Below are 14288 nucleotides of genomic sequence, written 5' to 3'. Positions count from 1 at the left end.
CATAATCTTATCTCACGCCCACCGCCGGGTCACTGACATCAACTACACGACGTTTGAAGATCATCCTTCCGAATCCGACGTCCATCATCTGCCCTGACTTTTTTCTGTTTCAACTCTGGAAAACTCCAAAAGACTTGTGACCAGCCATCAAACGACACCGGCCGCAGAAGTCCTCATGGCGATTGGAAGAGCGTCAACGGGCAGCACATCCCTCGGCGCGAGACTCTTGGACTCGACTTGTCCTTTCTGATAAGAAGTCGGATTCCGATAAGTATCAACTATCAGAACACCTCGTTGTCCTTTAAGTTTCAATGCTCGAAGTCTCACGAACTGGCGGCTATCTCTGTCCCAATTGGCGGAAAGTAGTCTTCTGAAAGGAGGATCTCTCAGTACGTCCGCCATGAATAGACCGTGATTGTTCTCGACCAATGAAAGCATTCAACGGTGAATGCATAGGGATTCGGGAAGGTCCTGAAAGCACGCGAGCCACAGCAGCAGAAGTTGGATATGAAGGCATAAATGAGAGGGGGACCTACCCGTGATGATTGAAGCTGCTTCTTATTCCCCGGGCACTCGACTCGTTCTCGTTATCACCCTGGACTTCTACGTGCGACATCCAGTTCCCCTCTGGTAACCCACCGCTCATGAAGCAAAGAACGTCGACCCCAGTTTAGGTCAAGGAAAACTCTATTAGTATATCCCCCAAGCACCGGTGATTTCAAGGAAGCAGGCTCTGGGACACATGCGAAAGATTTCTACTCGATTACTACCACCTTACCGCAGATACAGTTCCACTCGACAAGGAGATTATGAATGACATTACAAACACAATGTACAAATGAATGTATAATACACCGAGGGAAGAAGAATACATGTCGAAGGCGAATGAAAATCAAAGTGGACTAGAAAAGATCATGCGAGGTAGGCGAATGTATCTCTCGTGCCCTCTACCCGCTCTATATAGTCTTTCTCGAGAAGAGTGTCGATTGCCTGGAACAAACGTCAATGGACCAAATGAGCAAGACTACGATCAAGCGCCCACCTTTTTGATATCTGGCACCTTAGGAGTAAACCGTTGCGAAATCTGTGAGATGACCTCGTCGAGGAGAGCCTGGTTCTTCATCGTCTTCCGAGCCTTCATGATTCTAGTCAAGCATCAACATCAAGGTCCAGTGCAAACCCTTGAGTCAAGGTAAACTCGTACCGAACAATGGTAGCTTGGATCACGTATTTCCTGTCCTCCTCGACAGTCTTCATAACATCCTTCGACTCTGCCTTTGTCTCTGCTTTGATCGGCAGGTTAAGGTTGACCCGAATCTTCTTCGACTTGAATCCTGACACGGGGTTGAATACAAGTAAACAAAGAGTGATAGGTGGGCATCATACCTGGGTTAAGGTCGTACTGATCTGTCTCCTCGTTGATGAGCACCTTGGCCTTGACCAACAATGCCAACACCTGGACGAGATGGTCTTTCGGTATCGACGTCGCCGTAACGAGCTCATCCAGTGACAGGGTATCATTGCGGTTGTATTGGGTAAGGATGGCCGTTTGGAAAGTGCTGGTCATGAGGATGTACTTTTGATTCGTGTAATTCGTCCTCAGCTCGTTTTTGCAGTAGTTCCACAACCAGGTAAGCTTTCGACCAGAGTGTTTCGTTTGGTAGTACTTCTGGAATCGATCGTACGTCGTCAGCATCTCTTCAGGAATAATGAACTCGTGTTGAGGTGCTGTCAGCGGCCAGAAATTGGTTCCAAGGACCATGATGCTGAAATTGATGTCCATATCATCGTGGTTCTGCTCCATTCTGGTCTTGAATTGGTCCGTAAGGTCCTTGCTCAGGCTCATATCTGGAGACTGCCTGTAAGGAAGAATGCATTGAAGAGGGTATGAGATACTTGCCGGTAAACATGCGTTGAAGCTTGTTGGTGTATTCGAAGCCACATGCTTCCTTGAGTTTGGAGATCATGCTGGATTCACTCTCTTCCGAAGCGGATACGCCATGGATCAGTCGCTTCGAGAGCTTGGTAGTATAGAACTGCTGGAAGATATCCTTGTCTTCAATGTATTTGAACAAAATCATCTGTGACGAAAAGCCCAGTTAGCCCACGACAGGTGCATGTAGCATAAGAGAGACACACCACTCTGTTCAAGGCACCTTCCAGATCTCCTTCTTCGGCGACCTTGTTGTTCTTCCGCAGCAGCAGATCTGCATGCTTCGCAATGAGTTCGGGAGATTTGGAGTTCGAATTACCAGTTGCTCCGTTGCGGTTGACGAACTCTCTGCAAGCTTTGTCTAAACTGGCAACAAAGCCAGCCTCGCCGCGGAAGCTTCTGTTGACTGTGTCGGCGTTCTTTTGGTGGACGGCCAAGAGAGCATCAACATATTCCTTAGGATCCAGGGCTTCGTTGTTAGCACCCATTAGTCTGGCAACAGCGTCTTGTCCAGACTTCTTGACATGTTCCTCAAATCTCTTCCGCAGAGGCTCTAATCCCTCTGGAATCCGGGAAAGGAGAGCGTACATCCGCTGAAGGTCTTCGTCCTTGTCGTAGTCCAAGAGCGATTGGAAGCTATCCCACATTAGTTGTGAGTGGTCGCGGATGAGAACATGCTCGCATTTCGTGATAAGAGCCTTGCGAGTGGAAGTGTTCAAGTATCGTTCTACCCGATCCTCTTCTTCTCGCAGTCGCTCCTCGGCCTTCTTGAGGTAGTCCGACACGCTATTGCTACCCAGGAAAGCCTCAGACTCGTGTTTGTAGTATGTTTCCGTCGCGTCGATGAAGGGGACTTCGAAGTGCTCTCGGTAGATATCCAGACAGGCCTTGTTGATGTCGGCTTCATCCAAGCCCAGCGAGACGAACGAGTCGACAACCTTCTTGACCAATCCCTGGTCGATAGTGTCCCCGTTTCGTTGGTTTTCAATGAGGCGTAGCAAAGCGTTGACTATCTTTTGTTTCCGCTGTATTGGGATGAAGAGCTGCGTTCTCCACTGGACTAGTGCAAGCTAATTTAAGGTGGAATCATGATTATTACCCCTCGTATTGATCGGAAGGAACGCAGCGACTCACGGTGTAGACAGGGTAAACCGACTTTCGTCCTTCGTCTCGCTCTCTCCGTACCCAGTGACGATTGAGATAGGTGAACAACCTATTGATATAGTTTGCCCCAATGGTGTATCGATCCCATTCAGCAGCATAGTATCGCAACAGAGCTTCGTCTTGCAAATTCTCTGCACTCTAACTCTATCTGTCAGCTTTGGTCACCCAATAACAAGGAAAAGACACCAACTTCGCGCAGTCCTTGTAGATGTCCGTTGAAATATCGAATGAGATTGTTGTAGAGATCGGAGCCCATCAGGTTTGCGCCTGCTGCTTAGTTTATTGAGTTTAGCAACGGCGATCCGCGCTCTAAGGGCCGACTCACTTCGGTTCTGGAGACCGATACTGCCATCGCTTCCATGCATTTTGGACGATGTGCAATAGTTGTACGCCACGGTATAGAGCGACATATACTAAAGGACACGCAGATGGCCATAAGCTTCGCCGCAATTCACGATCTGATTGACGCTGACCTTTGTGTATGAGACACCAGTTTGCAACTTGGTCATTATATGGTCGACACCATCCTCGAGGTACCTCCAGGTGGTCGCCAAATCCGCTGACGGCGGGGGCATTGGGAGGCTCGCAGGCGCTGCCATGGTGCCGATGGTGGTGGTTTAGGACAAGAGTGGATTCCCTACTAAGAATGATCGCGCGACCTGACATCAGCGCGTTTCAATTATTGTTCAGAACCAGAAGACGCGGATGTCGATAACTTCCATTAGGCTAATGAAATAGCTGGGATATAATAAATACAGGGCTCTACACACTCTACAACTTGACACCCTTGTGAATAGAAGCGATACCGCCCCAGAGATCAGTCCAGGCACCTCCATCCTCATCCTTGCCGGTCGCGAATCCGGCATCGCGAATCATTTGCGCAAACTCCTGCTGGGGAGGGAATTTACGAATGGACTCGACCAGATACTGGTACGAATCTCGGTCTCCAGCCAAAACAGTGCCCATAAGAGGAATAACCGAGAAAGAGTATTGGTCATATAGTCTACATTTGACGTGTCAGCAGCTGCAGGAATAGCACGACAAAGAATGCCACTTACGTGCTCAGAAGAGGGTTGCCCACCCTGCTGAATTCCAAACAAGCAAAGGTACCTCCTGGCTTCAATATGCGGTGTGCTTCCTTGAGGACATCGGGTATTGAAGTGCAGTTACGAATGCCAAAAGCAATTGTGTAAATGTCGTAGGTGTTGTCAGGGAATTGGGACATCAATTGGGCGTTGCCTTCGTGGAAGGCGACCTGGGGAGCTGCGAGGAATTAATACATTGGCAGGGACGAGTGAAGCGCAGACATACTGTTGTGGTACATGGTCTTTTTGAATCGTCGATAACCCTCCTTCAACATTTCAGCGTTGATGTCGACAATGTCCACAGTGGTCTCCCTGTCCGCGTACTTTTCTCTGGCGTAGTCCAAGATTCGGAGAGCAATATCACCAGTACCGCCAGCGACGTCAATGCACTTCTGCGGTCCTCGTCGGCCAGGACGAAGTGAAGACACAAATGTGTCCTTCCACAGTCGGTGAACACCGAACGACGTTGCGTCGTTCATAAGGTCATACTTTGATGCCACCGAATTGAAGACTTCCTTGACGAGGGATTCTTTGGCGTCTTCCGGGACGGTCCTGAAGCCGAATGAAACCGTCCTTGGCTCTTGTGTCGAGCTGGACGAGCTGGAATTGGCCGCATGGGAGGCTTGCGTACTGTTCAAGCGCGCCAGGCATCGAGAGGAACGCGAGATTTGGGTGCAGAGACGCGAGCCTGAGCGCAACATCGTTGACGTCGTGAGCGAAGAGCGCGTCACTGTCCGGAACGCCAAATTTTGGTCGTCCAAATCGGGCGCCATTTTGATCGCTGGTTATAGCAGCGCTTTTCTTCCTCCACATACCATGCTCGCCGTCTTGGACAAGGGAAAGGGCAAAGAAAAGGCCATTGGTGAGTCGTAGTCTTGTTCCAGTTTGATTGCCGCTGGCTTTTATCAAGAGGCAATAGATAATGTTGACCAGGAGGAACGCCATGAAGCTTCCTCCAATTCTGGTTCAGACTCTGAATCCGACTCTGAATCCTCGACCTCTTCGTCTTCATCAAGTTCGGATTCGGATTCCGAGTTCTCTGATTCTGACGACGAACCAGAGATAACAAAAGAATATCTGGACTCTCTTATCGAAAAAGCAAAGCAGAATGCTCTTGCAAAGCAACGACAGGTCGAAGAAGAGGAAGAAGTTTTGGTCCTGGAGTCAGATCGGTGAGCATTCCTTTCATCTTCATGCACTTATGTTGACTTATGAGGTAGACCTCTACCACCCCTCGACCCAGGAAATCTTCCCAAGCCATATATAGACCCAGGGTCCTCAATACGCGATAGAACGACCAAGCGAGATCTAGATGCTGAAGCCCTGGAACAAAAAACGACAGAGCTTCTGGTGCCTCAACCACCAATTCCACCACCAGAACTCACAAAGTCAGGAAAACCGCTGACGAAGAAGGAAAAGAAGGCGGTACGGGTCCATGCTGCTCCAAGCTTCGCGCTGTTGCTTATCCCTATCTAGTTGAAGAAAGTGACTGCAGGTCCAGACTGGTTCGACTTGCCAGCACCTGCAGAGGCGGATTTACCTCGACTGTACCGGGAAGTGGAAGCTCTGCGATTGAGAAACCAACTCGATCCCAAACGTTTCTACCGAAAAGACGAGGGAGAAGGCAAGGGCATCAAGGGCCTACCCAAGTACTTCGCGGTAAGACTTGCCTCTTTCAATTATCAAAAAGAGCATAAGCTGAGTGTCCCTCGTAGATGGGAAAAGTCATCACAAGCGACTCGCCATTCGGTGCGACGACATCGGAGAACCTTACTCGCGCCGACAGAAAACGGACGCTAGTGGACGAATTGGTGGACGATGCAGAGGCCAGGCGCTACGCCAAAAAGAAATTCAACGACCTCCAAGGCGTGCGGGAAGCCAAGGGCAGGAATACCTTGCGGACAAGGCAAAATGCTCGAAGGCCCAAATGGTAGCGATTTTGCATACTGTATCATATTTACCAATCCGAGAAGGAATATGTTGGCCGACCAATGCGCAAGGAGTATACAAAAAAGGACGAAGAAATTATCCCAAGCGAGTACTCTTGATAACCTTGGAGATACCAGATCGTTCTCCGTCGTATCTTCCCTTCGTTTCCGCAACACCACCCTTGTACACGGCCTTTTGTGAGGCGTGCTTCTTCTTTGCCTGCTCGTACTTCTGCCTCTTCTTGACACGGGGGTTGCGAACGGCCTTTGAGCGATGTGGGGTCAAACCCTTGTTCTTGAGGATTGCCCTTGTCAGCGAACGAGGACCAGAAGCGTCCTCCTCCTCCACTTGGAACCTGGAAAAGCGAGAGAGTTGGATCATTTTCTGAGACATAGTGAAAATCACGTACTTTTCTGCAGCCCTTGCAGCCTCGTACTCCGCCTTCTTTTTCTCTTTCTTTTCCTTCGACTTCTTCTTGACGAGTTCGTAATAATCGTTACCACCGTCACTCTCACTGTCGTCATCAGAGTCGTCCTGGAATGGTCGTTTCCCTGAGGGCGGCTCAGGGTCGACATCGTCCAAGTCTGCGCCACCTTGTCTCTCCAGCCGTTTCTTGGCCTCTCTCTCCAGTCGCAGCGCCTTTTCTTTCGCTCGTTCCCGATACGGGATATCGTCGTCACCGCCAATGGCTTGGTTCCTGGCAGATTGGCGACGAGCACTGGCGCTCTCAATCTTGGATGTGTGGAACTGAAGCGATTTCTTCCTGGCAGCTTTATCTGCAGCATCTGAGTGTTGCAGGAACTGTGCCTCTCCGTATGAATCATCGACGAGTGCTGGTCTCGAAGAACTTGCTTTCGATTTACTTGTCGACACAAACTCAGGTTCCACGAGGTCGAAGACGGGAGCAGATTCGGAGTCGTCCTTCTGAACTTTGCGTTTCTTCTTCGGAGGCTCCTCCTTTTCTTTTGACTTCTCCTTCTTCTCCTTCTTGGCTTTCCTAGGCAACAGATCGGCGGCCTCTTCTGCTTCACGAAGTAGTTCCGCCAATTCGTCCTGTTCCAAGCCGCGTTTCTTGACTTTGTCCCAGAGCTGCTCTCCATCCTGAAGGATATCATCCCACTTCATGTTTACAGCGTCCATGTCGTCGTCGAACTCGTCTTCTTCATCGTCTGACATGGTGAAGTCCAGGTCTTCCATGGTAATAAGGGCTTGTTTGAGGGTGAGGAGGCGTTTCATGATGGGATGTGACTGCAGCAACGATGGCTTTTGAGCGTACTTGGGCATCGCCCGCAGGTGGATATAGAAGGCCAGGACAGTGGTGTAGGAGAGAAGCGTTTCTAGGTGGGGTTAGAAAATGCCGTGCTCCTGAAGGGCGAGTGTGCTCACGATAGTGGAGATGAAGCATCCCTAAGCTCAATGCATCGGGAGTTTCAGCCTCGACCCTATGTTCGTCAGAAGATGGAGCTAGAATAAGATAAACAAGACGCACTGTTTGATTTTTTGTTCGGTATGAATCAATTGCTCGGCAGTGTCCTCCCAATCCCTGGCCAAAGCAAGTGCTTCGGGATTGGTCTTCTCCAAGTGTCGAATTATTTCTTGTGGTTCTGTAGGGAGAGGGGCAACGACTGGGGGTGCTGCAGGCTCCTCCAATATCATACTGTAAGGGTAAATTCATTGGTGGGATTTCCGAATTCGAAGTCAACGGGTACGCACTCGATATCGTCCTTTTGGATTTCGACAATGTCGTTCAAACCAAAGTCATCGTCTGTCATATGCTCGCGAGCCTTGTTCTGCAGCCTCTTTGCTTCCTGCTCCTCAAGTTCATGACCCTCTTCATCATCTGAATCCAGTTCGTCGGCATTCGAATTGTAGTACGCAGCCTTTCCTCGCCCCCAACTCTCCTCCTCTGGTTCCTGCTCTTCCTCTTCATCTGAAGAGATTTCCCCCTTCCCTTTAGCCTTCTTCTTCCCCTTCTTCTTCTCCTTAGGAGGCTCTGGGATATCTTCCATGTCCTCGTCATCATCGTATCCGAGTTCTGCTTCTTCGTCCTCCTCTTCATCAGAATCTTCATCCTCGACGCCCTTCAGAGCGAAAACCTCATCGTCCTCGTCACCGTCCATGTAGTCATCCCCATCGCCATCAAGCAGAATCTTATCCCGGTTGGAATGAACTAACGACTATATTAGGCGTCCTCTACATCATGATACTAGTGAAATTGTTGCTCACATTCGTCAACTTCGTCCAACGGAATGTCGTCAGCCGTGTTCCATTTCTTCATGGACGCATCGGATTTCGAAGCACGTTTTGGCTTGGAAGGTCCTGCCTTTCCTTTAGACCCTCGTCTTCGAGGCATTTTTGTTTGAGATAGCGAAGAAAAGCGCTGGGGGTGTGCAGTTCGACTGGGTCGAGTCTAAAAATACGGGCTCAAAATCCTGGGCTTGGCGAGGTGTTGATGGCAGAATTGATGATGCTCCCACGGTTATGTATTCAACTTCCGAAGCGCCCGCATCGCGATTTATTCTTGAACCACCGCTGAAGACTGGCTCTCAGTATACTGCTCTGATTCGATGCGCTTCTAGGGTGGCGGCAAACTACGCCCCTCTTATTCTCAGCTCTGTTATGCGCAGCGGTTTCTTCGTCTCCACGCTGCTCTATCTTTGTCCAAAACATGAAACTGGATTCACTTTGCTGGCGGCATGGGCACATATGTCCTTCGACCACCTTCTCACATTAGAGGATTTGAAGGCCTCATGCTCTGCACAGGATTGCGCACTAATATCAAAGTCTGCCGGTTATTCCTGACGGCACAGAGAGATAACCGCGTTTCTCGCCTCTAACGACGACGTCGCCGCCACCATTCTCATCCTGCGCCCAAACCCTTTTGCGGCTTCCCTGTCAACTGTTACCTCCCCCTCTGCACTTGTTCCAACAAATAATATGGACTGTGTTAACACCGTTCGTCCGAGGTCCGCTTTCCGCTCGAGGGTTGCGCTTGAAATAGACTTCGATGCCCTGGCATCAATCCAACGAGGTCCCAATCTGGCTCCAATCTCGCCTTCTTCTCTTCGTCTCCAAGTACTCTCTTTCTGTTCCTAACTTACGATACACGAAAACACCTAATGGTACCAACGCCCTTTGCCATTCTCCTTCTCGCTACGATTTCTCAAGCTCAGACAACACATATGGTGCGTCGCCGCCTTTCGTGGCTCGAAGCATGTCAGTAACCCTTCATCCGAGATCGTGGTTGGTCTGGAAGGAAGTTTCTTCAACCCGCCAACTGTTTCTGCCAGACCTGGTGACACAATCACATTCGTTTTTGCTGGAGAGTGAGTGCACGACTACCGTGCATTGGCGGGCGGCTAACCCCCTGAAGAGCGCATATAGTAACACAGAGCACCTTTGAAGAGCCATGCACACCGCTACCTGGTGGTTTCAATTCCGGCTTTGCAGGTTGGGAAAGAAACCGATCCTCAGGTCCACCTACCTGGAATCTTTATGTCGAAGACGCAACTGACCGTGAGTTTCCTCGCTGTCCTCGAGATCTCTTTCTGACCAGGTTTTATCTTCTCCAGCTATCTGGTTCTTCTGCCAGGCCAACCGGCCAGCATCTCATTGCTCTGCGTGCATGGTCGGGTAGGTCGTTTGTCCCCTTCTTCTCCGTGTGGCTTGATGGATGCGTACCCCGTCAGCGCCGATTCTATTCTCCGTTGACAAAGATCTGCTCCATTCTAACTCGTCACCAAATAGGGCAATCAATCCACCCAGTCAAGGGCGCTACGCGGAATTCGCCAATTTAGCTAAAACGGTGTCAGTCGTGCCCAGTGTACGTGAAATGCCTTTTCTCAAGCTCTCACTTATTAACCCGCCCCCAGGAAGCCAGCAGACCATCATTAACGGGGCTCGGAGCCTTCGCTACCGGTCCTCCTGCGATTTCATCGTCCATTACGGCTCCTTCTCTAACATCGGAGCCTAACCTTGCGCCATCCGCGTTCTCCGATGATGCGCATATGGGGACATCCTCGGAATTGGGCAGTTCAATTGCAAGCCCTCCCCAGTCTACAACACCTACCTCGGGCATCCCCACCGAAAGTATCAGCGTGATTGTTGGGGGTGCTGTTGGTGGAGCCCTCGGAGTACTCATCATCATTGCCTCGATGTTTCTCTGTATTCGGCATCAGCGTTTGGCTCAAGAACGATATCTCGCTACCCTCAGTGCTCGGGTGGAGAAGGAACGGGAGCTAGATGTGCACCCTTTCACATATGGTGTCGGCGGCGCTTCCCGGCAAAGTGAGCGTCAATCCAGTAACCTGAATGTCGCTCAGGGCGGGCTGTCGGGCGCCATTCCCCTCCAACCCCTTCGGCGTCGTGCTACGACGATCGGAAGTTCGAGTACCGTCGGCACCATCGCTTCCACTGCCCCTATCACCTCCAATCTAGAACCCAACCCATCTCCTACTTCGAACGAGAGTCACACCTCGGATAGAATTACCGATGGCTTCAGGTTCCCGGTCCCGCAACCCATACCGACAGGCAAGGGCGCTGCATTCACTCCACCTCACCGCAGCTCTCGCCGGACAGAGCGGGGCACTGGCTCCGACACGGTCTCTCTCTTGTATCCCATTCGGACAGCCTCCCAGTCATTGCCAGACGATCCATTTTCACGACAGCGTTGCTTGCACGTGAGCAATCCCTCCCCGTCGCCGCATAGATCTACACTTGGAGTCACCCCAGAGCAGTACTGGAGCGCACAGATGGGAGGAAAAGGAGCAGATGCACCGCGGTACCCCTTTGGATATTCGAGCAGCCCGCCCAATTACCTCGCGGCGACTGCTGGAAATGGTTCACAGGGGTGGGTGGCAGACCAGGGCCGTCAACATCTGTGAAAATCTACCAATATGGTCCAGATTATTCTGCCCCCGACATTGGACTCGAGGTCAGCTGCGGGACGAGTTTGGCCATACAACAACTGCATTCACAACGGACAGTATTTTATGATTACGATCTCATTTAATGATCACAGGGTAATCCCACATAATCAGGGCTGTACGGTGGATAGTTGAATCCGATCTGTTTCCCAGCTGGTCTTTTGACAGGCCAGCGCTCGCCGTCTTCCGTTTACTAGTAATTGGCATGACTATTCCGCAAACGCCACGCGCTGGATCCTCAAGGCGACGGGAAAGGCACTCGAACACATGACCCGGGCGGCAGTCCAAGGGGTGAATAGGAACGTCAAATTAGTGATTCCAATTCGCGAAAAATACGTCCGCGGTGGGTCACGACGACAACATGAAAATTGTTACATACACAAGTTCTGTGACAGGAATCTGGACGAGACAATACATTGGCGGCCGTGGCCCAGGGTCTCAACAGGGAGCGACCCTTCATTTCCGACGAAACTGTTTTGTGGGAGGGTAAGGGGCGACGAACTGGAGGAAGTGTCATAGGCGGGAACCAAGAACCAATGAGCGCTCGAATGAGTTGCTTCGCCCAATCCATTATGCTCGATCGGGTAGGTTGAAGGAGAGAGCCTTGTGGATAGACGCTCGATATTGGAGCGATAGGAGATAAGAATCACTATTTCCTCAAACAGCACACGATTTCTCCATGGTTGAAACTCGGAAATGAGAGGCGTTCTTGTATGACTGGAGTGATTGCACCAATAGTCCAAACGTCAGCCTTTTCAAATTCGCTTCAATACAGTTTTTCATTATTAAAACGACTCACAAAGCTTGACGGGCGCAATTCAGAGCCAATTTTTAATGTCAGAAGCAGTCAGAATGGGTATGCGTTTGGTTATGGTTGTAACTTGGTGTAGGTTGGACGGATCGTTTCAAGGATGTGACAGAGATTTTGGGGTACTGCTAACGTGAGCCCAAGCCTCAGCAACAGAAAGCACATAGGCTGGCGGTGATTGGATGCAGCAGTTCATTTCCCTGCCTTCTGTTTGGAACTCTTCGCGCCTTTTGAAGAGGATGGCTCCCTGATGTCGTCAAGGGTACGAATAGCAGGGTGAACAATAGCAAAAGGCGCGAAATGAGATCAGTAAAAAGCGCCCAACGAGATATGGAGAGAAAATACTTGCCTTTCAATAAGACTTTTCATGATAGTAAGCTTGCCCGAGGACGCCGCAGCAACCATCTGACCCTCAACCGATCGATTGATTTTAGCAGAGAGGGCCTGTGTATTCCGTTTCGTTTCAGTAAAGGTTTCACCAGATTCCAGAGACCTGATGCACCAATCCCCAGGTCAAGACGAGCACGAACCTTTTGCATCTGGGCTTGCTTGATTAGAGGAGCCTTTTTTGGTGGGATGACCTTCCTGCCCTTCTTGGGATTGGCGGCCTTTTGCGCCTTTCTTCCTGAAGGGGTCTTAACCTGAAGACCCTTTGTCTTTCCCTGCGCCATGGTCGATAGAAAAGAAGATGAGGTTACAGACGAAAGATAGCGGCTAAGCTTCGAGTTCGCTGGGCTCCCAAGGTCGTGTCACGTGACATCAAACAAATCCCGCCATCCACCGAACTTTGGCAAGCTCGTCGTCGTCAACTTCTCACTCAACCAGCGCGCTGGAGGAATGCTCGCCATTAAACAGAATGCGCTGCAAGTGCAGCGTATAGCTCGTGTCGGGAAGGTGAGCACGTTGCAACGCCCATTTCCGCCAACGTCGAGCTCACAGAAACGATGACAGCGGGCCTACCACGACCTTGTTACCCTTCCTTCGAAGAAACCAGTCGTCTCCTACGGTCCTCCAGGATACAGCGCAGTTTCAGGCCACACCGTCACCGTCTTTGGATGCACTGGCTTCTTGGGAAGATATCTCGTGTCGAAACTCGGTACTTGGCCAATCCCGTTCGAGCTATTGCAGAGACCTCTCTCCTCAACGTGTTTACAGGCAAAATCGGCACCCAAGTCGTTGCTCCTTACAGAGACGAAGATGAATCCCGCCACTTGAAGCTCATGGGCGACCTCGGACAGATTGTTCGAATGGTGCGTGCTCCTACGTTTGTATACCGGGTTTCGTTCGGGGTTTAACTTTTTGGTGAAAAGGAATGGGACCTTCGGGACGAAAAATCCATTGCTGAATGTCTGCGACACTCGGACACTGTCATTAACCTTGTCGGAAGAGACTATACCACCAAGTGAGTCTATTATTGTGTCACCGAGTCCGACTCTTCCTTACATCTGCTAGGAACTTTGACTTCAAGCAAGTCAATGCCCTTGGAGCCGAGCGTATAGCCAAGATTGCTGCAGAGAACGGCGTCTCCCGCTTTATCCAAGTCTCTCACCTCAACGCTTCGGAGAACTCGCCGTCCAAGTTCTACGCCTCCAAGGCAGAAGGTGAAGCCCGTGTGCTCGAGGCTTTCCCCAATGCCACCATCGTTCGACCTTCGATTCTGTACGGCTACGAGGACAAGCTTTTGACCAACATGGCCAGTAAGTTACTGGACGACTCTATGCTGTTCTTGTTCTTACAAAGTAAACAGTTTGGCCCATCTGGTGGAAGTTGAACAATGCCGAGACCAAAATCCGACCTGCCCATGTGAGTCGAGCGAGTTCACCACCAACTCGGTCTGTTTCTCATCAACCCATAGGTGATGGACGTTGCACAAGCTCTTGTCAATTTGGTTAGGAACCCCAAGGTTTCCGGCACCGTCAACCTTCCCGGGCCATCGACTCTCACCTACGAATACCTTTTGGACCTCGTGTCCTCTGTCACCCTTCAACCTCCTTCGAAGGCACCTACCCTTCCTCGAATCGTGGCTGAGAACATCGCCAAACTCGGAAACGCCGTGTGGTGGCCCACTCTGAGCCCCGACGAGGTTGTTAGACGGTACATCAACGATTCTGAGGTTCCCGGAGATTGGGATGTCGTCGACGTCACCCCTTCTGAAATTGAAGACCATGCTATCACGTATCTCAGACGCTACCGTACCGCGTAACTGTTGCTTCTGTTGGGATTAACGCGAAAGCTAACGTCCTGTCCTCCAGTGCTAACTTTGTGCGACCTGTGGTGTTCCCTCCCCGCCCCCAGCCTGTCGTTGTAAGTGCATTCCGTGTTCTAATGAGTGGCCTTACTGACCACTTGCATAGCCCGAGCAGTACTAGTTTATCAGCGTGTAGTCGTATAGATACAACACATAGATGGAGACTTCTTTATATGCTTTTCCTTGAAGACTTGAA

General features: G+C 50.6%; 7 protein-coding genes across 7 annotated transcripts; 3 read left to right on the top strand and 4 right to left on the bottom strand.

Moving 5' to 3' along the window:
• Window positions 1-912: 912 nt before the first annotated feature.
• Window positions 913-3696, bottom strand: CC1G_03473 (Cullin-1; the record flags this gene model as incomplete). Its single annotated transcript, XM_001835639.2, has 10 exons — window positions 913-990; window positions 1043-1145; window positions 1205-1334; window positions 1387-1859; window positions 1897-2081; window positions 2140-3003; window positions 3068-3235; window positions 3288-3367; window positions 3423-3510; window positions 3571-3696. The coding sequence occupies 10 exons, from the start codon at window positions 3694-3696 to the stop codon at window positions 913-915; spliced, it is 2295 nt and encodes a 764-aa protein (XP_001835691.2).
• A 172-nt stretch (window positions 3697-3868) lies between these two features.
• On the bottom strand, window positions 3869-4955 carry CC1G_03472 (ubiquinone/menaquinone biosynthesis methyltransferase UbiE; the record flags this gene model as incomplete). The annotated part of the gene is made up of 3 exons (XM_001835638.2): window positions 3869-4100; window positions 4156-4360; window positions 4409-4955. The coding sequence occupies 3 exons, from the start codon at window positions 4953-4955 to the stop codon at window positions 3869-3871; spliced, it is 984 nt and encodes a 327-aa protein (XP_001835690.2).
• Window positions 4956-4998: 43 nt separating this feature from the next.
• On the top strand, window positions 4999-6116 carry CC1G_03471 (hypothetical protein; the record flags this gene model as incomplete). The annotated part of the gene is made up of 5 exons (XM_001835637.1): window positions 4999-5044; window positions 5102-5354; window positions 5403-5607; window positions 5659-5841; window positions 5898-6116. The coding sequence occupies 5 exons, from the start codon at window positions 4999-5001 to the stop codon at window positions 6114-6116; spliced, it is 906 nt and encodes a 301-aa protein (XP_001835689.1).
• Window positions 6117-6207: 91 nt separating this feature from the next.
• Window positions 6208-8464, bottom strand: CC1G_03470 (hypothetical protein; the record flags this gene model as incomplete). The annotated part of the gene is made up of 6 exons (XM_001835636.1): window positions 6208-6466; window positions 6521-7448; window positions 7498-7553; window positions 7601-7768; window positions 7825-8281; window positions 8338-8464. The coding sequence occupies 6 exons, from the start codon at window positions 8462-8464 to the stop codon at window positions 6208-6210; spliced, it is 1995 nt and encodes a 664-aa protein (XP_001835688.1).
• A 766-nt stretch (window positions 8465-9230) lies between these two features.
• On the top strand, window positions 9231-10994 carry CC1G_03469 (hypothetical protein; the record flags this gene model as incomplete). The annotated part of the gene is made up of 6 exons (XM_001835635.2): window positions 9231-9296; window positions 9349-9437; window positions 9485-9627; window positions 9684-9744; window positions 9859-9934; window positions 9984-10994. 6 exons carry the CDS (start codon window positions 9231-9233, stop codon window positions 10992-10994), a joined length of 1446 nt encoding a protein of 481 aa, XP_001835687.2.
• A 947-nt stretch (window positions 10995-11941) lies between these two features.
• On the bottom strand, window positions 11942-12515 carry CC1G_03468 (hypothetical protein; the record flags this gene model as incomplete). Its single annotated transcript, XM_001835634.2, has 3 exons — window positions 11942-12091; window positions 12190-12288; window positions 12375-12515. The coding sequence occupies 3 exons, from the start codon at window positions 12513-12515 to the stop codon at window positions 11942-11944; spliced, it is 390 nt and encodes a 129-aa protein (XP_001835686.2).
• A 166-nt stretch (window positions 12516-12681) lies between these two features.
• CC1G_03467 (NADH dehydrogenase) lies at window positions 12682-14271 on the top strand (the record flags this gene model as incomplete). The annotated part of the gene is made up of 9 exons (XM_001835633.2): window positions 12682-12738; window positions 12796-12940; window positions 13000-13094; window positions 13155-13246; window positions 13297-13541; window positions 13592-13647; window positions 13700-14043; window positions 14097-14148; window positions 14199-14271. The coding sequence occupies 9 exons, from the start codon at window positions 12682-12684 to the stop codon at window positions 14211-14213; spliced, it is 1101 nt and encodes a 366-aa protein (XP_001835685.1). The 3' UTR covers window positions 14214-14271.
• Between the last annotated feature and the right edge of the window lie 17 nt (window positions 14272-14288).

Source organism: Coprinopsis cinerea (assembly GCF_000182895.1).
Source record: "Coprinopsis cinerea okayama7#130 chromosome 8 map unlocalized cont3.8, whole genome shotgun sequence".
Lineage (NCBI taxonomy): Eukaryota > Fungi > Basidiomycota > Agaricomycetes > Agaricales > Psathyrellaceae > Coprinopsis > Coprinopsis cinerea.
The sequence above is the reverse complement of the archived record's forward strand: the minus strand, read 5'-3'. Positions and strand labels throughout refer to the sequence as shown.